The sequence below is a fragment of the Syngnathus scovelli genome, chromosome 5 (assembly GCF_024217435.2).
Source record: "Syngnathus scovelli strain Florida chromosome 5, RoL_Ssco_1.2, whole genome shotgun sequence".
Lineage (NCBI taxonomy): Eukaryota > Metazoa > Chordata > Actinopteri > Syngnathiformes > Syngnathidae > Syngnathus > Syngnathus scovelli.
In genome coordinates this window covers 4,708,917-4,734,166 of record NC_090851.1, presented here as the reverse complement: position 1 = coordinate 4,734,166, position 25,250 = coordinate 4,708,917, and the positions used below count along the sequence as shown (strand labels likewise).

The 25,250-nt window shown below is 39.8% G+C and overlaps 4 protein-coding genes and 1 long non-coding RNA gene across 11 annotated transcripts; 1 reads left to right on the top strand and 4 right to left on the bottom strand.

Moving 5' to 3' along the window:
- On the bottom strand, positions 1-4,677 carry tspan34a (tetraspanin 34a). Its single transcript, XM_049720290.1, has 9 exons — positions 4,530-4,677; positions 3,866-3,938; positions 1,910-1,985; positions 1,599-1,814; positions 1,340-1,414; positions 1,173-1,280; positions 943-1,095; positions 777-869; positions 1-671 (listed from the first exon to the last, which is right to left on the bottom strand). Exons 3-9 carry the CDS (start codon positions 1,964-1,966, stop codon positions 615-617), a joined length of 759 nt encoding a protein of 252 aa, XP_049576247.1. The 5' UTR covers positions 1,967-1,985; positions 3,866-3,938; positions 4,530-4,677; the 3' UTR covers positions 1-614.
- rab3da (RAB3D, member RAS oncogene family, a) lies at positions 4,345-10,689 on the bottom strand. Its single transcript, XM_049720298.1, has 5 exons — positions 10,530-10,689; positions 8,467-8,700; positions 5,592-5,710; positions 5,389-5,513; positions 4,345-4,984 (listed from the first exon to the last, which is right to left on the bottom strand). The coding sequence occupies exons 2-5, from the start codon at positions 8,698-8,700 to the stop codon at positions 4,797-4,799; spliced, it is 666 nt and encodes a 221-aa protein (XP_049576255.1). The 5' UTR covers positions 10,530-10,689; the 3' UTR covers positions 4,345-4,796.
- A 631-nt stretch (positions 10,690-11,320) lies between these two features.
- pld6 (phospholipase D family, member 6) lies at positions 11,321-15,516 on the bottom strand. Of its 7 annotated transcripts, none has more exons than XM_049720292.1 (4): positions 15,457-15,516; positions 14,715-14,895; positions 14,259-14,488; positions 11,321-12,178 (listed from the first exon to the last, which is right to left on the bottom strand). In XM_049720292.1, exons 1-4 carry the CDS (start codon positions 15,473-15,475, stop codon positions 11,937-11,939), a joined length of 672 nt encoding a protein of 223 aa, XP_049576249.1. In that variant the 5' UTR covers positions 15,476-15,516; the 3' UTR covers positions 11,321-11,936. The 7 variants fall into 7 exon arrangements, with proteins under 7 accessions (XP_049576249.1, XP_049576248.1, XP_049576251.1 ...); XM_049720291.1 differs by having other exon boundaries at positions 14,715-14,898; positions 15,457-15,513; XM_049720294.2 differs by having other exon boundaries at positions 14,715-14,898; positions 15,426-15,503.
- Positions 15,517-15,838: 322 nt separating this feature from the next.
- LOC125968846 (transcription elongation factor 1 homolog) lies at positions 15,839-17,653 on the top strand. Its single transcript, XM_049720300.2, has 3 exons — positions 15,839-15,965; positions 16,038-16,108; positions 17,069-17,653. Exons 1-3 carry the CDS (start codon positions 15,850-15,852, stop codon positions 17,131-17,133), a joined length of 252 nt encoding a protein of 83 aa, XP_049576257.1. The 5' UTR covers positions 15,839-15,849; the 3' UTR covers positions 17,134-17,653.
- A 1,905-nt stretch (positions 17,654-19,558) lies between these two features.
- On the bottom strand, positions 19,559-24,258 carry LOC125968847 (uncharacterized). Its single transcript, XR_007481379.2, has 3 exons — positions 23,978-24,258; positions 20,053-20,252; positions 19,559-19,961 (listed from the first exon to the last, which is right to left on the bottom strand). It is a non-coding gene; the product is annotated as an uncharacterized lncRNA (long non-coding RNA).
- Positions 24,259-25,250: the final 992 nt, after the last annotated feature.

Sequence of the window (25,250 nt, the reverse complement as noted above, 5' to 3'; positions counted from 1 at the left end):
TACATGTTTTAAAGTGCTTTAATGATTTTACATATTGTAGGCGTGTAGTAATGTGAATTATTGACGATTAATGAGCACATTAAAGATTGCTCAAAATAATTATCAACAATGTAACAAAGTAAAAAAAAAAGAATAATATGCAAGTATTGTTGTCATTTCAAGCTGTGCATCTTCAAAAGTGCGTCGGCGTTTTAGTCAGGATATTCTGTCCGTTAAGGCATTTGAATGGGTTATTCCGATCCTTTCAAAAACCTAAATTCTGTCCTTAGCCCAAATACTGACATGTCAACGTTGTCGATGTGCAAACTGAACAAGAAAGTTCTCTTTTATTGCTTAAAGTGATTCAATATAAAAAAAATACACAGCACATTGGCAATGTATGACTTTTTTTTGTTTGTTTTTGATTATTTTAATATTACAGGATCAATGAATCCATGTGCAGAATGGCAGTTCCTGACAGCCATTGAAACATAAATAAATCCCTGGCTCCTGATTTTGATCACGCAGGGTTGACTGTTTTTTTTTTTTTTTTTTTGTCAGTTTTGGCCTAACCAGCTTTACTCATTGGAAACAACACACAAGCTAAATAATTATCATCAAATAAAAAGTGATCATCATGCTTTAGTGCCAATATCCTTGTAGAGAACCATTGAAACCACCATGGCAGCAATCTGCAAATAAGATCAACAATGGTCTGAGAATTTTTTTTTTTTTTACAAAAAAAAGATTTAATTCTTCTTCAAAATAATTTTGAATATGTATTTGTGTTTTTATACCTCAAGAGCGGCGACTCCGAGACCCACGCCTACAACGATGGGCGTGTTTGCCTCAATGAACTGCAGCAGCTTGTTGAGGCAGCCATCCACCAACTGACGGAGAGATGACAATGTTCAAGCAACCCAATGAGAAGAAAATTCACCAAATGAGTGGTCGCCAAAGCACCTGCAGGCTTTCGGCGATTTGCGCCGACAACTGGCTGCACGCTTCGCCGATTGACGTCCCGTTGCAACACTGTGATGGATAAAAGTTTCCATTCATCTCTTGGAAGGGGGAGCCGGTGAAATCCGTGTAGTTCTTGTATCCACAGCACTGGAACTGTGAAGACAGCATTAATATCAGTCGTGTCTTGCAATGACGTCTAAATATTTTTTCTGTCAAAATAGTGGTCCTACCGCCGCCATAGTGGAATTCCACAGTGACGTCAAGGTCTCGTCTTCTCCGTACTTGGTAGCGAGGCTCTTGTGGATTTCAGTTTCGAGACTGTCAAAGAGATCTTCTGCCTGGAGATTGTGAACAAATTCTTAGAACATCTTCCAAACACCTTAAGCTTGTTACTTACCAAGTCCTTGAAAACAAGCACCACCACCACAACGGCGACCTCAATGAGGAAAATGATCAGCACGATACTGAAGAACTGAAAGTGGAGAATGGAAATGAAGTGAAAATGGTACAATTTTATATCTTAATTTTATCGTCCATGAACCAGGAAGTAGCAAAAACAAAAATAATATGCTCGCCTAAAGTTTTGAACATTTGGTAGAGAATCACTTTTCTTTTTAGCAATTCCTAATTAATAAAATTGAATTGCGGATACTCACCGTGAGCAGCATGCACCTGCTCTCCTTGACGGCACCGCAGCAACCCAGGAAGCCGATAATCGCCAGCACGGAACCCACGCCGATCAGTACGTAGCCCACGTTGCTCAGCTGCGAAATCTCCGGCGGAAGTTCCTCCACGCCATCCACGACTCCCATGAAGGAGTTGCTGTCCACCTTTACCCAAATGCCCACTCCAAGGATGGCAGCACCTGCTACCTGAAAATCCAGCAAAAGCAGCATGAGGCACTCGTGACGCATTAGCAAGTTTGGTCATGTGATGTTTGCAAGCTAAGGCCTAAAATTAATCTTACAAAGATGGCGCCATTGAAGATGAACATCATCATTTTGAGAAAACCTGAGCAACACATCTTGGCGGATGTTTTCACACTGTTGAGAGAAGAAGGAAAAAAAAAACAAGCACATAAATAAAAGCCGGGAGTGGTGATGCACAGGTTGTTAGTTTTAAATCTATGGAGTGACTATCCTTAAAATAAGTCAAATGTCACCAGGATATTTTTTCAGGTATTTTTAAAGATAAAAACAGTTAATAATGCCTTCATACAAGTTTGTTGGTCCAACAGGAAGTGAACAAAACTCGTTCGACATTGCTCACGTTTCCTTTAGTTAGACATTAACTAGACGAATTAGCAAACACGGGCTTCCCCTTCCACTCCTGGCAACTTTTACAGGCTGATCTAAAATTTCAGTTTCAAGTTGTTGTGGATATTTGTTTTACCTCATCATGCAGTGCGTATTTTAAACTGTACATAAAGCAACGACGAAGAAGAGAGAAGACGAGATCAAAATGTCAGCCTATGGCAGTGTTTAACAAAAATAATTCGCAACTAAAAAAACAAAAAAATTGGACCTAATTTGGACCCCCACACAGTTTGGGGTTTTATAGGAGTAATTCTCAATGTCTGCTATTATTACCATTAATGATAATTGGGCTCACTCTGGTCCAACCACAGTTTAGTTATATTTAACTTTGTTCCCCCTGTAATAATTAAGATAGTGGCGTTGCGTGTCTTTTTTCCACTCCTTTCCAGATAAAGGAGGCTCTCATCAAAGTTGATTAAAAAGTTAAAGCCCTTGTGATCTGGTGCCACTTATTCAAGTGGCCTTTGATAACAAATCCAATAAAATAATCATTAATGACAAATGAGAGGGATTGGTCACGTCGCAGGCAGCACAGTGATGCTATAAAACACACCTTGTTCCTGAACTTACACAACTTTGTTAGCCTCTGATCTCGGCATAAAGAATTTTATAGTTATCTTTTTTTTCCGTCTTTATGGCTGCTCTAACTGGCAATGACGTCAGCCACCTACTTGGCAAATTTGTTCCCAAAGAAACAGTAAAATATTTTCCATGTCGTCAGCATCCTAAATCGTTTGAAGGTAGCGGAACTGGGAAAAGAACTGCTCTGAATTATGAGCATACCTTATTCTTAATATTTTGACTTTTTTTATCGTGGGGCAATATTTTTAATAAATATGATGAAAATTTGTATATTATAGTGAAATTTAACGATAGAATTTTTTAAACTAGACAGCATTATGATATGAGAAAAGAGTAAAGTTATAAAATAAAGGAAAAGAATATTGTGACAAGAATAAAGTTGAAATATTATGAGATAAAGTCATACATAATAATCATAAAATGTCAATTGTAAAAGTAGGTGAATGAAGGAATTTTTTTTTTTTAGAATTAGATTGCAACATTACAAGAATATAGTTGGAATAATATAACAAAGGCCATGAAATTTTCTGACGCATCAACCAGCATTATTTCTAACTACTATTCTTTATTTCAGTGGTTCAATTAAAAAAAAGTAAAATTTTTATAAACATTCATTCATTCAAATTGATTTTCAGGCCATTCTAGCATCATTTCTGTATTAAATATGATTCCATTTTTAATTCAATTGTGAATTGGACTAAATTTTAGCTACAAAAATAACATTGTTTGTATAAGGACGTATATGTCCACAAATTCGCAATATTATATTTGAAAAGAAAGGAAAGTTTAAAATAAATTAAAAGTTTAAGGTTTGTAATGAATGGGCTACTTTTTTTTTTTCATTTGAAGTTGTCATAGTTCATTTAACAGTTTGCCAATATAATACCAACTCAAAGTGGCATGTTTCTATTTAAACAATTAACACGTTATATCTGAATTTTTAAGAGAAAATACCGTTTCTGAGCTCTTTCTGACAACTATTTCACAATACAGCGACATAAAAAAAAATACAACAGAGTTCATACCGGTGCTGCAGTTGTGTCGATCAATCAGGAGTGTGTGCAGCAAAAAGTTTCCGTGACTTGTTTTATCTTCCCTCTGGTTTAACACACACATATAATGTGGATAGGGGAGGAGAAAGGAGGTCATGCCCTGTACGTCACTGACTTTTTTTTTTTTTTTTGGGCTTGGCAAATAAGTAACATTTCCTGGTGGTCAAAGTCCCTTCAGACATGGCAACATTTACGACACAACCGCAAGCATTTACAGCTGATTCCCGGTGAAATTAGAAATATTGACTTACCTATAAAAGATTTCTTATCTGGAGTACGTCAACTGGGTCACTTCAAATTGGAGGCCAATAAAATGAACACAGTAAACTAAATGCTCCATAACAAATTGAAATGAGGTCAAGATCTATCCATCCCTGATGGGCCAACTTTTTTGAGAACACGAAATCTAAAAACCCACATACTACAACAATGAGGAACAAATACAAATTAAATAAGATATTAAGTATTTTAATCCAAAACATGACAACAAACATGCTGCAAAGCACCCTTTAAATTCTCCAATTTGAAGGCAGAGGAAAAAAAACATGGCTAAAGAAATATTGTTTTGCCATTTACAGTAAAAACTAAAAATAAATCACTAAATTCTAACAGTAATGAGCCCCCACCACCCTTGTACCTTGACGTCACAGTCATGCAATTTCCTAACGCAGCCACAAGGGGGTAGCATGACACAACTACTGCGATCCTCACTGCTCTCAGGTTTGGTCCATGTGTTTGCCTGCGACAACAGGTGCCTGTTTCCACACACACAAAAGTGATAAATAATAAAGTGGCAAGGTAAAAGGCACGTGTTTGCAAAGCAATTCTTTGGTATTCTCGTGTAACAGTCACATAAGGCCCGATTGAAGAAGTATAGGTCGACAAGCAAAGTGTGTTTTGGTGATCAGCATGCACAGCCCGCCTGGATGCTGCGGGGCGTGTCCTTCAGGCCGGCTCCCTTGTGAGCGGGCGACGAAGAAGCGTCATTGTTGACGTTGTCGTTCATCTTGTCGCAGATGACGTCCACAAGCTTGTCAAAAACTTGCTTCACATTGATGCATTCTTTGGCGCTGGCCTCAAAGAACTCAAAGCCTACCGGGGGGGAAAGGTATATACAAAATGGCCGCTTGTTAGCATTTTAGCTAGTTAGGATTTAGAAACAGTACCCTTCTACTACTTTTGTACATAAGTTGCAAAATCATTACTTTTTTGGAGAGCAGGAAAGTTATTGTCCCTGATTTACAAACTTTGTCACTTTTTAACCTATCAAAGTGATCTTGATTTCATTTTTTCAAAATAGTGTCCGAATACCAAGACACAACATAATCAGCATAATCAGTCATTAGCATACAAGCATTGTTAGAATTTCTGTTTTGACACATCTAGACAATTGCTGGACATACAAACAAAATGTGCAACTATGCGTCGACCACACAATGACAGTTAAGTTGTCCTCAGAGAGTTTAGGACATGTGTGCATGTTTTCCTGCACTGACCTAGTTCTGTAGCGAGTTTCTGAGCATCTTGGGTTGGGACCTCCCTGTCTTCCTCCAAGTCCAACTTATTGCCAACCAGCACCACCTGGGCGTTTTCCCACGAGTACGTTTTGATTTGCGTTCCCCTGGGAAACAAGAATTAATAATGTAATGCTGTACCTGTACCAAAAAGACATTGATGACCTGAACCGGGAAGAGATTACCAGTCTTGTACTGCCACAAAAGACTCCTGGCTTGTGATGTCGTAGATGAGAAGAAAGCCCATGGCTCCTCTGTAGTAAGCTGTGGTGATAGTGCGGTAGCGCTCTTGACCCGCTGTGTCCTGGAAACACAAAGAAGCGAGAAAGCAAAGCTCATCTGATGCGGATTGTGGCCATTTCTATTTTCCTTGACAATCGCACCATGTTTTTGTGGTTCAATTTATAATATATGTACACTTTAGGCTGCAGTAAAGATTTTTCGATTAATCAACAGTGATTATCAAATTAATCGAGAATTATTTTTTATCGTTGATGAATCATTTAGAGGCCTTTTTCAATTTAAAATTGTACACATGCTCAGAATTTCAACTTATAAATGGTAAATAATGTTTTATGTTTGTGTTGAATCAAAATAAAGTATTTGCTTTTACTTTGGAAAATAGTAAGCAAGGTTTTTGCCTATTTCCTGAAATTTGACGGACAAATCCGAATAATCATGCATTCATATTTGTGTGTTTTCTGCATAATAAAGGGGAAATTAAAACATGATTCTTTTTTTAAATCTGATTCATAAATGAACCCGAAAAAAAATTGACACATCATTAATGTAATTGTTAGCTGCAGCAACAGTTTGACTATCTCAAGTATCTAAATAAATTTCAAAAAGGATGTCGGCAGGCAAAAAGGAAAAAACAACATGCTAACCTGGGCGAGCCCCAGAAAGAAAAGTGAATGATTGACTTTTGGACAAAAGTAAATCCCTCCAAACGCGTCACGAACGTTGCACCACGAGGATATAGTCTGTTGGGGTTTTTTTTCAAAGCCCAACAATAAGTCGTGAAGGTGCACTGTTTGTCTTCTTTATGTGTAGTCTACTGGGGAACTTGAATCATCATCTAACACTTCACGTGGCGGCACAGCAGACTTAAACAGATGAATTTAATATGCGCTTCCATTATGAAAACTAATGCTAATGTTGCCCCGCCGAATGTAACAAAAACGAGTGCTTTCAGCGCTCCCGTGGAAGCCATTGGAACGGAATTTGATCATTGCGCCTGATGTGTGCAGAGTGCTTACTCGCAGAATACATTCCAATGAGGGAGGGAGGGAGGGAGGGAGGTTTAGGTGTGTGTGTGTGTGTGTTAGGATGTATTGCTTTCATCTCGCAGGAGTGCCGTGAGTGAGCAGAGTCTTGTCCTGGTGGGTGTCGGGCTGCATCGTAAGCACACTTGGCCCCCACCCGCTCAAACGCATGCATATTTCATCAAGTGTACTGTCTGGGGAGCGTGTTAAACATCAACTAGCATTAACGGCGCCGCGTGAGAAATGACTTGATGCTACATGCACGGTGGCCGGGCCGAGGCCAAATTGGGGTGAGGAGAGGAGGGGGGAAAGAGCGCCACAATGGTCTCCAAGCCTCCGGGCTGCACGCGAGAACCTTTTAACCTCGTCTTTTATTGGTTTAAGTCAATTTACAGCGCTGGCATTTAAAAGGCTATACTTTTTTTTTCGAACAATTTTGTTGATTTATTATCCATCCAACCTGTTTTCCCTGCGGTGTTATTTATTTTATCCTCGACACAGTTGAAACAATGTGAACTCGACGCCGCATATTATTGGCTTGGATTGTCTCTTTTTTTTTTCAAAATGACACCTTTTTTGGAGTCTTATAAATTATCTTTTGCTTTATTCGTAAAAAAAAAAATACTGAAGGATTTTTTTTAATGAATGAAAAGAAAAAGTTGTGAAATTTTAGGAATGGGTTAATATTAAAATCAAAAAAATGGTGAGAAACTGACATTTAGGTTTGAGTGGAAATTCAAATATTTGCTAATCAACATACTTTGTTTCTTGAAAAAATAAAACTAAAAAAATAAAAATGTTCTTTTAAAGTTGTACCATTTTTTATCTGTTGGACAAATAACGACAAGTAGGACAAAAACAGGAAGTTTGCTCACTGTTGAGGAGATCTATTTTTTTATCAGTCTAACTTGAGATTTCTCAACGGCCATGCAAGGAGTTTACTTTTAAATATAGCCCACAATTTGTGGTAAAAGTTGATCAAAATCTCGTTTTGAAAGAAAAACTGGTTTTAAGAAAAATCTACATTATGCATGCAGTTTTTATTTTGCTTTTATATCCCTAAATGAATCATATTTTATCTTTAGTAATATATTTTTATTGCATTTCATTGCCAACAGCGTGAATTGCCGCTGCTCGTCTTCACAGTTCATTTGGGAGTGCGGCGTTGAGTCTACACGATGTTGCTTCAGGTTTTTTTAAATATTCATACGGAGATCATAACTTGAGTCAAGCTCCAGGGGTGTGAACACAAAGATTAGCAAGTGTAAAGACCAATAAACATACATAAATAACACTAAGTGTTCTGTGTGCAGCCATTTTAGCAACTTAAGTAGCTTTCCAGAACCGCAAAAACAACATTAAATTCATTCTTAAAATAATTCATGAACGTGAAATAAAAAGTGCGGTTTTGATTTACAACTTATTTATATCATAAACGTGTACATATTGTATGGAAATCAAGTGGTTAGCCACCTGCCTTGTAGGCGCTAAGGTTCAAATTTGGGGATTTATTTTTGCACAACTGTCTTTTTGGTGTTTAGGGTAGACATTGAGTTTTCACACTTAGCACCTTGTGAGATCAAGGAGACACTGTCTGCCACTTTTTAGTTTTTGGCTTCCGCACAGATCAAAATTCTCTCTGTCAGCCAAAAAGAGAAGCAACATTTTAGCACTGAAAGCGATAACACTTTTTAGGAATGTCTTTTTTTTTTTTTTTTTGCTGTGTTTTAGAAGAAAAGCTCCATAATACGATTTTTACATCACGTGAACATCATCATACGCTGTTACGGCTCACCCAGATCTGCAGCTTGATGCGCTTGTCATTCCTGTAGATAGTCTTGACTTTAAAGTCGATGCCCACCGTGCTGACAAAGGCTGACGTGAACGAGTCGTCCGTGTAACGGAACAGGAAGGACGTCTTTCCCACGCTACTGTTGCCGATGATTAGCAGCTTGAACATGTAGTCAAAGTTCTGGTCGGCCGCGTCCCTCTCCTCGTGGCCCGGCTCCGAATCTCTGGCTGACGCCATCTGTAAAAGCGAGAGAGTTATGCAGTCATTCTTTTGCTTGAGCTGGGCTCCTTGTCATTTTGAAAGTCAGCTTCAGATTTAAGCAGACGTTTGGTTTGGTACAAAATCGACTGTTCATGAATCACTTGACCTTGTCCAGTTCTGATGCATTGTTGCCAGAATATTTATACAATGAATCAAATTCAAATTGACATCACAATGTAGTAGTTTGTACTTAAATCGCAGAGGCTGCAATTTTGGAGAAAAAAATATTTTTAGTTAGTCTGTAAACTTTTTTTTTCTCTATATATCCATGTTTATTTATTTATTTATTTATTTATTTATCTATCTATCTATTCATCTATCTATTTATTTATTTATTTATGGCTAGTTAGTTAGTTAGTTAGTTAGTTAGTTAGTTAGTTAGTTAGTTAGTTAGTTAGTTAGTTAGTTGCAAATTTGCTTAGTCCTAATATTTAATAGTGTGCTGGCCCTTAACTTGCTCCATATCAAATGTTCTGAGATCTCAACACTATACAAATAAAATTAATATAAAAAATTCCTCCAGCTGATAACTTAAACAGAATAAATATGGCGTTTGACTGGCATCTCCTTGTGCTTGGAAGCTGTGATCCGACCAAGAGAGTGTGAAAAGGCCCGCCATGTCACAGTAAAGGATCTCAGCTGCTCGGCAATTCAAGTTAACGCTCAACCGTCAGAAAGCCATCCCCCGGGTAATAGCTGAGTAAATGGTAAATGGAAGTGTTGCTTTAAAGACACTCCATCTTGCCTTGTCACAGCACGGCCATGAATCACGGCCTGGTCCGTGCCCCGCCCACCCGCTACTCCCTCCATCCCTCTTTATCCGTCACCCGAGACTCTTGTTGGTCATTTCTCAACGCGGCCTCCAAGCTTATGGCGCCGGTCGATTCTGAGCCCTGCGCGTCTCATCCATCATCACCCACTCATTCATCTTCAGCCATTCAACGTCTTCCAGCATCATCAGGATGCTGAAGCGTGCATTCGTCCTCACGTCCACCCACCTTCCTCCCTCCCTCCCTCTTTCATTCTCTCTGGAGACATGATCAGCATTACCACTCCCACCAATATAAAGAAGGTCTTGCTCAGCAACACATACAAAACACATACATGTAAAGGATTAAGATCAGGGGTGTCAAACTTATATTCCATCTGTAACTCGCTTTTAGTTCATGGTTAGGTTTACATTGGGCACAGTCAAAAAAACAAAACAAAAAAAGATCTCGTTTTGTTTAAACGAGATATAATGACATTTAAAATTAAGCAGATGTTGGAATGCTTATGCTCTGAAAACATTAATTACAGAATTTTTAATTGATTTGGCTCTATCTGATCTAAGTGCCTGGTGTAAATGTTTACAGGAAGTTGTATTTGTACCACGCTAGCTTTTTTTTTAACTGTCAGTCAGCCAGAAGCTGCGCTGCTCTGTGTTTGTTTACGGACAAGGCGTCCACTTCTTGTACCAAATTACCGTATGCTTTGTGTGAGTTGTTGGCATTTGTATGACTAGTTTTGCAAGGAAATTTCAAGGTTTTTACAGGCCCCATATAATGACGTGATGGGCTGGATCGGGTCTGCAGGCCTTGATTTTGTAAAGATTAAGATAATGAAATGTTGACATAAGTGAGTGCGTTCGTGTGTGCAAGGTGACAAGCCTGCAGGACACATGGGGGACATGACACTTGTTGACGATTGTTGCAATTACGCGCATTTTGGGTTGGTAAATTCACATGCAACAGCAGTTTTTATGTTTAACAAACTATTCTTTGGTTGTGTTTATTTTTTCATTTTATTGAGCACGCCGTCGGTACCTTGGCTGAGTTTGCTCCCTCCGTCCCAAGCGATCGTTCTCTACCTCCAGCTGGGGGGATCAGTATGTATGCCGCTCCTGGCCAGGACGTCCACTTTGCGACGTGGTCAAGTCCGCGATCGTAAAGACGGAGTACTTCCGGCTTTGTCTGTCGAAGTAAGACCAAAACTGATGTTGGATGAAATGGTTGTAAAACGAGAGCGATATATTAAAGTGATATGAAACACCACTCGGTCTTTTATTGTGATAAATTGAAACCTTAAAGTATTACAATAGTTTCAAGAAAGAGACAGCGACAACCTGTCTTTTCATACTAAAGTTAAAGTGTTCATAAAATTGAGGAATGGATGTTTTTTATTAATGCTAATTTACATCTGTTCTCCTTAAAACGGCTCTGCCAACATATAAATTGTCACGTCTTTATTTTGAAACTGAACTCAAATAAGTTTCCGGCATCGGTTTCCTTAGTGCACCCAAACCGGTTTGCGCGTAAATTGCGCAGGAGTTGCGCATATCAACTCATGACATGCTTTGTTAAATCGGTCCCTTACGTAAGGCGGCAGCTGATTCCTTATGTTTGACATTGTCATTTAGCACACATAACCCGAGCAAAGCTCTTAAAAGACTGCAGCAAGCAGTCATGCATGCATTTGAAGTATTTCCAAAGAAGATGATGTTCAATGGATTATATTGTTGAGTGCTGATAACACTTTTATAATCCGCTATTGCTGCTTCTTGGGAATCCAAATTGAGCAAGAAGAGGAAAACAAAAACGACAGCTGTGGAGCAGAATAGTTGACATGCTGAAAAACAATTTCGATTTAATTGGCACTGAGACTGCCCATAAAACACAGTAAACATAAACACAGTCTTAATAAGTCATTTTGAAATTCTTCCAACAACAATTCTCTGAAAAAGCAGCTGTTACAACACAAAATCAACCCAAGCTTTGGTGATACACAAAAATAACGTGAACCGCCGCAAAGCTAAAATATTTAAAACAAATCAAATAGGGACTAAGATCCAAAAAGACGTGGTACCTAAAACAACATTTTATCAAAGAAAACAAAAAGTGAGGGTCCATTCATTTCCAACACCCTTTGGCCACACAAGAAAGAATATCTTCGTAACTACCCTGAGGCAAAGTAACAATTGTTTCCAATGAAAACGTGAAGCTTTGACTTTACTTAACTTTTGTTGTCATCCACGTATCTTTTAAAAATGTAATCACAAATTACAAAAGTACAAAACTTTGAAAACTCGCTTACTATTAACAATATGAAGAAAAAATTGAAATGTTGCGAATGTAAATGCTTTTCACGCTTTGTGATGTCCCATTTAACTCTTTTTAACTCTTAATAGGAAATTCAACACAAGTCTTTCAAAACTGCCTTTTTTTTTCTGACTATCACACAGCGCTAATCATTAGAGGTCTATTCCGAGCTGGGTCGCTGTCCGCCCACAACCTACAAAACTCTCCGACGAAGGGTTGGACCAGACGCGGCTCCTCGGTGACCAGGACGTTCTCTGCGTTGCGCTGCACCGCCGCCAGCGTCCAGTTGAGGGAGCCTGTGATGAGGCGTCGGCCGTCCACCACAGCAAACTTGTGATGCATGTGCACATAGCGGCCCACGTTGCGCACGCAGATCCCTGAGGAGGAGGAGGAGAGTGAGGAATGACAGCATTTCAATGCATTATGGATGAACTGGTGTGCTCGAGAAACAATCAGGTAGAACAAAGTCGGAAAAAGAAAGTGAAATGGCCGTATTGATCCGACAACATACAGAATAAATTTGGCCGGGACTTCGCATCCAGGAGTACAAAGGTGCGGTTTAAGGGCCCATCTGAATAAACATACACGGCATATTTTTCACTTGGCGTGAGAATAAAAAGTGAAGTCTTGTTCTGTGCAGCATTTGGAATGCCAACTCAATGTAAAACGTGTAGTTGGAACATGATGAATTAGAGAGGGAGGCAAAAAGGACTTCGCAACTTGGCTCGGTGATTAAGGAATTAAACACGTCGTATAGTGCTCGACATGTCTATGAAAATGTCAAACGCAACCTCTGACCTCACAAAAAGAACAGCAAAATACCGCCCGCCACAAGAGTGCATTGCGGGAAAAGCAATCAGGTAAAATGCCGGCTCGCGGGACGTCTCCAACGAGTCTGGCCGCGTTGCCAGACGGTCGGTGCATGTGGCTGGCTCACTTGTCTGGCTTGAGAGGGGCTGAAATGCAACTATTTATTACGCTGGCTGGATGAAGGCCAACAGCAGCTCTGCTCAGATCAGGCCGATTCAGTAAAAGGCATGACGATGCGTGTGCAAGGGATTTATAGAGTGTCATTGTGATTATATTGCATTCACTTCAATGTATATATTGGCATGTGACTATTACATATGGCCGGCGCCAATGTCTGATTTCCCTGTGTAGAAGTGTGTTCATGATTTTTTCGGAACTACCCTGAATGTTGAATTTAATTCTCTGTGATTCATCAGAAAAAAATTAAGATAACATCGGAAAGCAGGCTCTTGTCTCGACAAGCTGCTACTTGACCCTGAAGAGGCGCTTTAAATATCCACTCTCACTTGTGCCGTGACAAAACCTTCACAAAACTGCAGTCAAGATATTAGAAAAAAATTCATTTTTCCCCCACTTGAAGCCACTTGAATCAGTCATTTGACTTTATCCTGAAATTGAGCGCCGTTGGTTTTTGTAGCATCGGTATTTCTTATTGATGGAATAATCAGATCAATTTTATTTGCATTAAAGTCAACCATATTGTTACTTAAATCTAAAATGAAAAAAAATGAATGCTACTTAGTTCCTAGAGGTTCCCAGAGGAGCAGAAACGTACTGATGGGTTCGCACAGTATGCTCTCCTGCCACTGATTCAGCAACTTAAAGCATGAAAGCAGCATGCAAGACAAAGACAAGACACAACGGCTGAATTGAAGTGCTCGACATCCTCACAAGCACGCACACTCGCAAACACTTGGCCTAATGAAATCTGCCATCCACGTTGCCAATTTCTTACTTACTTAATCCTTACTTAACAATACACAGCAGCGGCAATTTAGCAAATGCGGAAGGCTGAAAGAGAAAGGGAGCTAGCGAGAGGGAGACGGAGCACACAAAGCCCTTCACGGAGCGAGAGTCCATTAGGTCAGACAGCTGCTGTCATCCCTCCATTCAACGCCCAACAACTACACGGGAGAGACTTCTTGGCATCGATGCCGCTCGTCCAAGAACAGAGTGAGCATCTTCCTGAGTCATTTCCGGCAGACTCTGCCAGGAGCTCCACAAAATCACCCCCTGGTGTGTTTCATTTTAATTCAGTTATTTCAACTTGAATGACCCCCGCGCCACAAAAAAAAAAATCATAAAATTTGGAGGAATATCGTAAATCATGCGAAACGACAGCAAATGTCACAAGACATCTTGAGCTTAAACATAAACTGCTTTTTTTTAAACTAAGTAAACAGATTAGAAAAGTCATGATTGATTGAAAATTGATTTAAAATCGATTCAAACTGCTTAAAATAAATGGATTGAAGAAAAAAAATCTATACAATTTATAATAACAATATAAAAGAATCTATTTACGGACAAGACAACAATGGAGTTAATTGAACAGTCAAAATTATTTGTTAATTTTTTTTTCCAACGATAGAAAACATTAGTTTGTAATAAGGACAAAATGCAAATGTTCAATTAAAAAACACTCACCTCCCCTGCGGAGGGCTCCAACCTGGGAGCCAGTCATGATGGAGTAGGTCTTGTCCACAAGGACTCGGATAGTTATATTTCGTTTGTACAGGTACAGAACGGCCCTGCTCAATTCCATGTTGGAAAAAGAAAACAAACACAAGTCCAGAGAGGAGGACGCTGACAGGATGATGCGGAGAAGACGGGTGAAGGACGTCTCTACACCATGAGGCAACGGGCAGCTACAGGGGCTGAAAGGACATAAAATAAACTATTACAATACTCAGTCGAGGACAGATTTCTTTCAAACATTTGACTATCGGCACTTCTATTCCTCAAGGACGTTGTGCTGCTGAAAAGATGTTGTTGTGCCTGCAAATGTGTTTATTAATACAAAAAGTGCGCAGAACACAAAGATCGCTCTCGCACTGTTGTGTGTCACAGCGGCTTTGTTATGCTCGACGCAAAGTCACTCACTTGGGGGAAGCGGGAGAGAAGATGTGCTCCATGCAGACCATTTTGGAGGGAAAGAAGAGGACCTCGTTCAGAGTCGGCGGCGCCTTGAGGCGCCGCAGGAGCTTCAGCAGCAGTTCCACACTGAGGGAGAAGGCCACAATTCCCAGACCCACCACCTTCACAGTCCACATCACTGACATCCCTGCTGTGACAACACAATGCCTGTTCAAAATTATGTTGTTTTGAATTATTCGGGTGTGTGCGTGTTGTTGTCATACATGAATTCAGAATGCATAAAATGTACTTATTTTTTTACATTTCCATTTTTTTACCTGCTCAATTGATGACCTGGCCCAGCAAAACGTGACCGTGAAGCACAACCATGTGCCCACTCTTGGTTTTGTAATTGATTTTATTTTTTTCAATTTGAGATCAATATTTTGGGGAGGAAATTGGTGTCTCCTCATCAAATCATACCAGTATTTGATACTAGCCATGTTTGGAAAAAGTTAGCAAAGATATTTTCTAATTAAATGAATTGGACATTTAGAAATGGCCAACGTGTTTTAGCTAGGTATCGTGTTTACTTCGGCTCACCTTTGCTCATGACTTTTGCCACAGAAATATCAAAGCAATATATTATTTATTCTTTGTAAATTTACTCGAATCAAAGCTATATATTATTTATTCTTTGTTCTACGTAAATTCACACGATAAAACGTCCGTGTTTACCAAATCCAAGCGATGATGTAGTTTGGCAAACCTGTAGTCGTCGACGTCATCACGCGGGGCTAACTGACGAGACGGCCGTATGTGTGAGCCAATGAATGGCCGTAAGCTGACTCAACGTCATCCAATCATGTAAGGGAAAATACTGCCATTTCCGGGGTCATGCGGAAGTGAATTTCACCGCAACGTGTCTATCCAAGGTAAACAAGAGGTGGTTGTTTTGTCTCTTCTAACTCCTAATCGACAATTACTTCACAATAGATACTTATGTGTTCCTTATTTGACGTAATTGTCGTAACAAATACACCGATTTTAGCTTGCTAATGTACCATAAAGTTTGATGAATTGCTAGCGTAATCGCAAAGTATTCCTTTGAGCTGTGATCGATCCCGTGCGTTATATAACAGCAGCAAAACATTTTCGAACGATGGGTCGCCGTAAGTCCAAGCGAAAACCCCCAACTAAGAAGAAGATGACCGGGGATCTGGACACTCAATTTACCTGCCCTTTCTGCAACCACGAGAAGTCATGTGATGTCAAAATGTAAGTATTGGCTTCTTTTACATTTATTCAAATGCATTTCTTGCTAACATCTTCTCTTCTCCACCATGACAGGGAGAGAACCAGAAATACTGGAATAATATCGTGTACAGTCTGTTTGGAAGAGTTTCAGACGCCTATTACTTGTATCCTTTGCCAATCTATGCATTTGTCTCATAAAGATCTACATCTACTATTATTCAGCATGTGTTCTTCCATCTATCTAAGTTTGTCACATCTTGTCAGATACAGTAGTTCGAGTCACCAACACATCACGTTGCATCTATTGTCTTCATGTAAAGAATTCTAATGAATGATGTAAAGATATCCATATGATACAAACACCTTGTCCTGTTATGTTTCTTAATGAACACTTGGAACATTTCCATTAGCTTTACCACAGTTTCCATTTACTGGAAGCTTTCAGCATAATCTTCTGGCTCCAATGTTTAACCGCTGATTTATTGGCACATCATAACTCCCTGCGCTTTTTGGTCTTTGTATCGCTCCTAATTGAGCATTTGGCGCCTTTCTCCTACGTGCTCAGACAGCCAAAGTAGTTTCGGAGGTTATTGACGCTATGGCGTGGTCAACGTCGGGAGAGACGTGAAGTTTAGCGGCTGACAGAATGCTTGAGAAAGCCATTCGTGTGTGAATTTTTTATTTATAATTTCAAGTGTTAAATGCCACAGGTTATTAGTGTTTCCATGACAACAGAAAGACATTTATTGAACATGGCGACAAGTTTTGTAATGTATATATTGCAGGAAGAAAAGTTGGTATTTTACCAGAGTGAGGTTGTAAATGTGCGGGTAATAAAATAAGCATTTTCTAAATTAAAGTTGTGTGAATGAAGCCATCATATTTTAGACTGATAAATGTAATCAGGTTGTATTTTATTTAAATGTCCAGTAAAATAACACAGTTTGGCCAAACCCTTTCATAAGTAATGGATCTTTATGACCATCTATTCATGACGTGATTATTGATCGGCTTTTTAAAAACACTCCAATGCGCTTTTTGGCGCCACTATTACTTTTCACCTATTGATGTCCAAAGTTCAATTCTACTGCAACTGTTTTTCTCCTTAACCCTTTCCTCTTCAGATCTGTCAGAGCCAGTAGACGTTTACAGTGATTGGATAGATGCTTGTGAATCCGCCAATCAGTAGCCCTGGAAGAGGAGGAGCAAAAATCTTTTTTTTTTTTAACTTTTTTTTTCCCCTAACTTTTTTGGGGCTTTCCTAAAACTATGCACATTTATTAAAAATGCTCGCAAGTTTCAAATGCTGAGAGATGTGGCTGTGTGCGCTCGTGTGAATCTGCACACGCTGACCATTTTATTAGGGACACCTGCACAATCAAGGAACTGATTGGAAATTCAGTTTTACTATCTGGGTGACATTATTCATCCTCTACCCCTTGGTCAAGCATCATGTCCAGTAAAAAAATTGAGCCACAGCTCTCATCATCCTCAGAGTAGTGAGTGACACAGCAGCCGATCATCACAGTACAGAATTGTATCATGTTCTTTTTGTTGCTTAAATGACGCACACGTAATCACTAAATATGGACAAGTTTATGTTTGTTTCCCCTGTAACTGGGACACAGCGTGTGGAACAACTGCTTTCTCTGTTGTTACTGTGACCTGGATGATTGTCAACAGAAGCAATAATAAATGTTACAAATAAGTGTTGCGTGTTGGCTATTTTTTTTATTGTGTATAAAATTGAGGACCACGGGATGCAAATAAATCTATATGTATAAACAACATCTATGTATGTATATATAGTGTGTGTGTGTATGTATGTATATGCTTCCAGTTCAAACTGCTAATTTAATGGAGAAAACAGAATTCAGAAATGTACCTGGTAGTTCAAAATACAAAACAGTTTGTACTACCATCACATTTTCCATTCATGGCCGCAGTACACAGACGGTAACAGAAGTAGGCTGGGGACAATAAATGAGATGTGGAGTAGTGTATATTTGTGTGTGTGTTGTGTTTGATGACTGAGCCCAGCTGGAGCACTATTGACGACACCTTATGAAACATGCTGGAGGACGATTACAATGGAGAATGATTATCACTTAGCCCCCCACCACCCCACCATGTGTGTGTGTGTGTGTGTGTGTGTGTGCATGCGTGCGCCCGCCCTGTGGCCCCGTTGCTCTTTATCCTCTCTCATTCAGCACGTGGGGTCAAGGGTCACACCGTGTACACTGTCAAGTCTGCCAATCACCCACACAGTGACTGCGAGGCAACTGTTGCCAAGGAAACAGCGATGTGGTTGCTAGGCACCTGGAGCTGTGCTCACAATAGTCATTTTGTTGCTTAGTACACACACACACACACACATTGACAAATCCAAACAAAAGTGCGCCCACAGCTCTGCCCAATCAACAAGTTTACACGACGCCAGAGTGGAAATTCTCATTAAAATCCTTAATTGCATTCCGCTGCGACGAAATGTGCGCAGTGCTCACGCAGTGGTTAAACATCATGCAACATTAAGTGATATGAGCGCCATTCGTCACACGCACAGATGCTAATATATTGCTGAATGTGCAGCGAAAAACGCCCGCTCGTTTATATCTCTTAGCAACAATGCTAATGGGGCTCAAATGTCTTCTTCCAATAGGGTGGCGGCCTCCTGATTAATCAGCATGCCCGGCGACCCGCAGCTCGACTTGATCAATAAAAGACATAAACATCCATCATTCCGGCTAAAAATAGTAACAGCGACGCAAAATCGATGCTTTATTTCCCTATTGGCATGAGGAGCCCTTTGGATTTTGCTAATGTGTGGCCTTCATCCACATATACAATAAGCCCAAAATCCAAAATTCAAATCTCAAGGAACAGATTTTGTCAGTAAATTCCGCTTGTCCACGATTAAGATCCGCAACCAACCCATCGAATCTCAAACACATCTTACGATACAAATTCAGCAAGAGAGTGAACAAATATTTCTACAGTAGAGCCTATAAAATTCAACAGTCTCTTTGGGAATGGTCAAGCTCTTATTTATTGGGATTTATAAACACGTCCCTACAGGAAATAATGGAAATAAGTCAAGATTTAACTGTTGCCATCGTAAAACATTTATTAACTGTTCTATGGGAATGCTTGAGATTGTTTTTAAGAATTCATAATGTTACAAGTAACCTCAAAAAATTAAATCTTCCACTAATTACAATGTTGGTACAAACTTCTACTAAATTCATCCAATTGGGACCTGCTCACCAATAACAATATTATATAGCTTTTCTTTCAGCATCTCGCTCTCTCTAACTTCTGATTTATTTGGATTCATTAAAAAAAAAAGGAAAAAAATCCCATGGGAAATAATGGAGGTTGATATAATCCAGGATCAAACTGTCACCGTCATAAAAACCTTTATTACCTATTCAGTCGATGTGAAGTAACATTTTAACGTTATTAACTGCCACACAAGCAGCCAAGTGGTGTTTGCCCATTTACCCTTTCCCAGTGTTTATATATATATATATATATATATATATATATATATATATATATATATATATATATATTCTTATATTTTAGATATTTTTTCATATCAATTTAGGATCCTCTTCTTTTTTTTTTTAATAATTGTGATTCACGGGATTTTCCAAAAGATCCCTTTGAGCCATGCTATTAAAATGGAATTAAAATTTACAAAATGTTCCTCCTTTTTGAAGTAGCTAAATACGCTGTCGTTTTTGTGCAAATTCCTTCTTATTTCAGGCTATTTGAGCTGCTCACCAGTAATACGATTATAGTCTCTCTCTGTGTGTTTCTCCTGGAGGGCACAAGTGACTGAGTAGTCGAAGGTTTGTAATGAACGTGTGACTGGAGCGTTCATCTCCCTGAACTAATAATGCCTGTGGGGAGTTGAGCTTAGTGTTAGGAGGTCGTCGCCGTCAGCGCCTCTCGCAGGAGATGCGCGCAAACTCATTTCCTCTACAGGTGCTAAGAGGGACACGCTTCATAAACCTGGAATAGTGAACCGACAAAAAAAAAAAAAAACAGCATTTGAGTGAGCGGCTTTGACGGCCATCGGAATTGCGTCGTGTTCAAAACTTACCTTGCATGAGTTTTTCAAATTTATTTCGAATGTCCTCGGGAAGACAAAGGCTCCACTCGACTACGCGTATTCTCAAGCAATAACATCCACATCTGTATTATCAACCCAAGAATACCCGTGGTCGAGAGTGGAGCCGAGAGGCCCTCCCGCTCTTCATCATCGTCCTCATCCTCTTTTGTGTTGTTGTAAGGAGACAGCACCTATGGGAACGGACAGAAAAAAAAAAAGTATGTTCACCCTTGAATAACAATGCGCCGCCGTGTTATAATGAGCCCAGGATAATGTGAGGGTTGTATGTTTATTTATATTTTTCACCTTGACATAAACACATTCAAGTGACAAAAGCTTTTAGTTAAGGAGGGCAAAGAGGCCCATTATCAAATAGATGTCGTTGCGTGTTACACGCCACACCCCAAACATGTTCTTACCTCCCCCCCATCATCGGCTTTCCCGCCACAGGCCCGTCCCGTGGAGAATAATGTCGGTACACACTTGCCAATTAGAGAGCAGGACGTGTCAATCAAGCGGCACACGGTGGATGGATGTAAAGGGGGAGGGGGAGATTGAGGTGGGGGTTGTGGTGGTGGAAGGAGGAGGGGTGGGGGGGGGTGAGTTGACGGGCTGTTGCGTCAGCACCAAGGAGAACTCCCCGTGGAAAACAGGTTTACAAACGTTACCGACTTTTTTTCTTTCGTTCTTCCACCTCTTTAACCTTGCCGCAGTTTACGCTTCTTGCCAGCTACAGTGCTGCTTTAAGATTCAAATAGAAATGGAAGAAATGGAAATGACACTTCTACATTTATGCTTTCCCAAAGGGAAAAAAATGCCGTAATGTCTATTTAGGAGAAAATACCATCATAACATATTTTGTAAAAAATATACAGTAATGACAGAATTAAAAAGCATTAAACAGTGTTTGTCACCTGAATGACCTGCTCTTTTGTGTCTGCTCAACTTGGCCACTAGAGACAGTATAGAACAGATTTATAGAGATATCACAACTCCTCGCAGTCCATCAGCTATCACTATTAGTCATTCTTTATGAAAGGATGAAAAATATATAATTGAATGTTGCTATATAGATGTCTGTCTACTTGTGTTGCTCCACCGTTTGTGTTCAATCCATTGCTTGAAGGGTTATTGCACCGCATCATAATTGCTATTTAGCGTTAGCATTGAGATAGCACAGTAAAAGCTTGATTAGTTAGTTTTGATGCAATTTCTGTATATTGTAGACTTCAGAGTTAATTTAAAAAAAATCTCAAAGAATAAATATACATGGCATACCACAAAATGCATTCCACTCCTCAGAAAAAAAAAAAAAAATCAGAAGGCCAGATTGGAGTTTTGGAACAAAGTTTTATGGACTGATAAAACCAAGATTGACGTCAACTAAAGTGGTGGAAATGAATTCTGAAGTCTACAAAACCATTTTTTTCTGGCAATTTAGAGATAAATGCATCAAAATTGATCGGAAGTAAAGCTTCAACAAGATAATGACCCAAAACACGCTGCTCGCACAACAAAGGATAAGTGGAAAGTCTTAGACACGAGTTTGCTGCAGCTATTGTAAGTAATGGTTAAACCACCGAATAAAAAAAAAAATCTTTACTCATTTAGCCATTTCTCCCGTAAAAAGTTAATATTTTATCGATAATGACCTTGATGACATCATCACCTGTTTGAGAAATGTGACTTTTCTATTTTCAATGCTTGGAACAATTAGTCTTATGGGGGCGTATGGAGTTAAAAGCTGAAAAGGGGTTCTGGCCTCACTATTGTCAAAGAAAAAAATGCATATTGTAATGTATGTATATAACCATATATATGCATAAATATACAGTGACATGTTTTTACAAGGGCGGCTCGGTGGCGCACTGGGTAGCACGTCCGCCTCACAGTTAGGAGGGTGCGGGTTCGATTCCACCTCCGGCCCTCCCTGTGCGGAGTTTGCATGTTCTCCCCGAGCCCGCGTGGGTTTTCTCCGGGCACTCCGGTTTCCTCCCACATCCCAAAAACATGCTTGGTAGGCCGATTGATCACTCCAAATTGTCCCTAGGTGTGAGTGCGAGTGCGAATGGTTGTTTGTCTCTGTGTGCCCTGCGATTGGCTGGCAACCGGTTCAGGGTGTCCCCCGCCTACTGCCCGATGACGGCTGGGATAGGCTCCAGCACGCCCGCGACCCCCGTGGGGACTAAGCGGTTTAGAAAATGGATGGATGGATGTTTTTACAAAAGAATCTGCTAGAATGTGAATCGTCATACTTCTACAAAGTAGCTTTGCCAGTTATGGCCTGCTAACGGTTAGCATCAGTAGTTGCTGTTTCAGAAGCAACACATATTTGATTACAAATAGTAGAGCTACACATTTAGACAGTTTCCTTTTTTTTTTTTTAGACAGTCTGGTCTGAGCATCTTGGCCACCTGGTGGCAGATATACTGTATTGCAGATTCAGCTTCTTTCTTGGTTTCACAGTACGGCAGTAATATACTTGATGTATTTTGAACGATCTGTCTTGATATACAATAATCAATCATCCAAACTTTTTCGTGTTTACTCTTTCAACAAATTAAGAATATCTTGTTTTCTCAATAAAGTTTGGAGGTGTAAAAAGATGCCTCTTAATTCATCTGGATTGAGTCCAGTACATGACAGCATCATCTGCCTTGCTTCCTGTGGGAGAGTAGGAAGAAGGGTTGGGTCGGCAAGGGGTGGGAGGGGGAGGGGGGGTTGTGCAATCCTACGCTGACGTCACATGACCTCATCCCACATCCTCATGATTAGCCTTTCATTTATTGCTGCGCTAACTTTGTTTTGCAGCGGGTGGACGACATCTGGTTTTAGGGGGTGACAGTGGGAGGGAATCAGTTTCCTGAATTGACATGATTGGAAGTGAAATGGCTCCAGCTGGAGGGGCCATTTTTTTTCTTTCTTCTTCTTTTTCGTAAAGCACCATTGCTGTCTTCTGCCACACGCCCATTGCATCTATTAACTTGGTCTGGACAACCTGACATCTCACATGCATACAAGACGGGAGCGCATGCTGCATTGCTGCTTAATTGCTTGGAACTAAAGGCGCCTGCTATAATGATGATGATTATGACGGTGACGTGGCATGGCTGCATTTGGGTACGCAACATATGGCGCATGGGCCGTTAAGGGCTCAGTTGATTATTTGAACCGGCCTATAAGGTAGAAAATCAAACAAAAAGCAGAAGAACTATAATAAAAAGCCCAAAACATGAAGATAATGTGATAATATACATTATTGTGTCTATTAATGAGCTGGACTAAAATGGCCCCAATAGGCACCGTACTCACACACCAAATTTATGATTTAAACATGGTTATTGGTGTCAGGCAACTTTTTGGTAGCAAACTTAACACAGCCTAACCTGACCCCACTTGGGTCCATTTAAGTCTAGCCTAGAAAACTTTATTTAGTGCTTCTTCACACACCCCATTTCTTTCTTTCACTGTTCCTGCTTTTATGTTGGGATTTTATTTGAATTATCATCTTTTTTACAATCATTTATTCTGTAAGACATGAATTAATGCTGCTAATGAACTTCCCTTGTCTACCAGTTTATTGTTAAATATTAAAAAACACATCTATTTATTAATAATACATTTGTAATTATTAATGAATATTTTTGAAATATTTATTTCTTGTTTTCCCCTCTCAATGAATATCTTTTTTGTTCCTCCCTTGCTATTGCTGCATTCTTCCCATCTCGGTCCGCTGCTGAGGAGCGCTACTGTTTGCTTCCCGTCCAATCAGAACACACACCCAGAACCTCCCGTGGACCCTCTCAGTCATGTTGAATCCACTTGAAGGATGCTGATGGGCTTGTCATTCATTAGCCGTTGCTATGGGAACCCTCGCCTTGTATGAGTAGTAGAAATAAGAAGAGATTCAACTTACCGCTCCCGACTGCTTCGGAGAAGAAGCCGCTCCGTTTGTTCCACATTGGATCCATGCCGGAGTGCGCGTGTGTGTTGGGGGGGCATCCCCCCCACCCCACCCACCTCTTCCTCCTCCTCTTCCTCCACCCTCATGCCGTTTCTCTGTCTCGTGCGCTAAGCGGGAATCACACAACCACTCCTTGTTTTTTTTTTTGCTCCCCCCGCCACATCGGAGGGAGAGTGAGGGATGGAGGCAGCATGCAACAGCATCAGCATCCCATGCAAGTCAGCTATACAAACCAGTCCAGTCGTCATCCTCCTCCTCTTTTTGCTCTCCGCTCCTCCTCTTTCTCCTCCTCTGCTTGGTTTAACAAGGAGGAAAAACCCCAAAGAAATAGGATCTTCAAATGTATGATCAGAATCTTTCTCGTGTTTTTATTGATTATGAAATAAATACAGTTAATTAGAGGGGTGGGGGTAGGGACAGAGTCCTGTCGCAAAAACAGAAAGAACCTGACACCTCTTCCCGTAGAAATGTACGATTGCCAATAAATATATCACAATCTATGATTGCTAAAGGCTTTATTATCATTTCAAACTCACTTTACAACATTAAAGAACACATATAAGTGAGTTTGAGTTCTCTAGCTCAGGAATTTCTCAATGTTTTTCATTTTTAGTGAAAACAAAACATGATGGGGAAAGCCTACTAGAACATCTGAACTTCATTTGGTGTAAATCATAAGGATTGCTGGCTGTGAGCTAGTTTGTGCCATTCAGCATGAGGGTAAGGCTTTAGGGTTGGTATCAGGGGGTTAGGGTCATTTTTTTATAACCTCTGATTGTTAGTATGAAAGCAAAGCACTGATTTGTGAATTTTGATGACATTGCAAAGTATTGAAAACTTAATGGGTTCCGAACCTTTAAACGAGTGCTTAACTATTTTCTATTTTCTTTTTCCCTGCAAAGTTGTCACCACCACTACATGATTTATTAATGTGGCATTATTGTCACTTATTGGTTAGGATGAAAGAACACTTAAACATTGGACAGAATATTGTGAGCAACATGTGCAAAAATATATATACTATATGCATTATGAAAAGTGACCTGGCAAAAGTGAAAAGCTGAAATAAGATGAAATTATTTTAATAATATAATAATTTATATATTTAATGTGTAGAATGTTAAAGCTAGATTTTGGAATAATTAGCCATTTTTGCGTGAAAACATCACTGTATTTTTAAAAAGTATACTTAATTTGAACTTTTACATTTTCTGATTTTAAATCA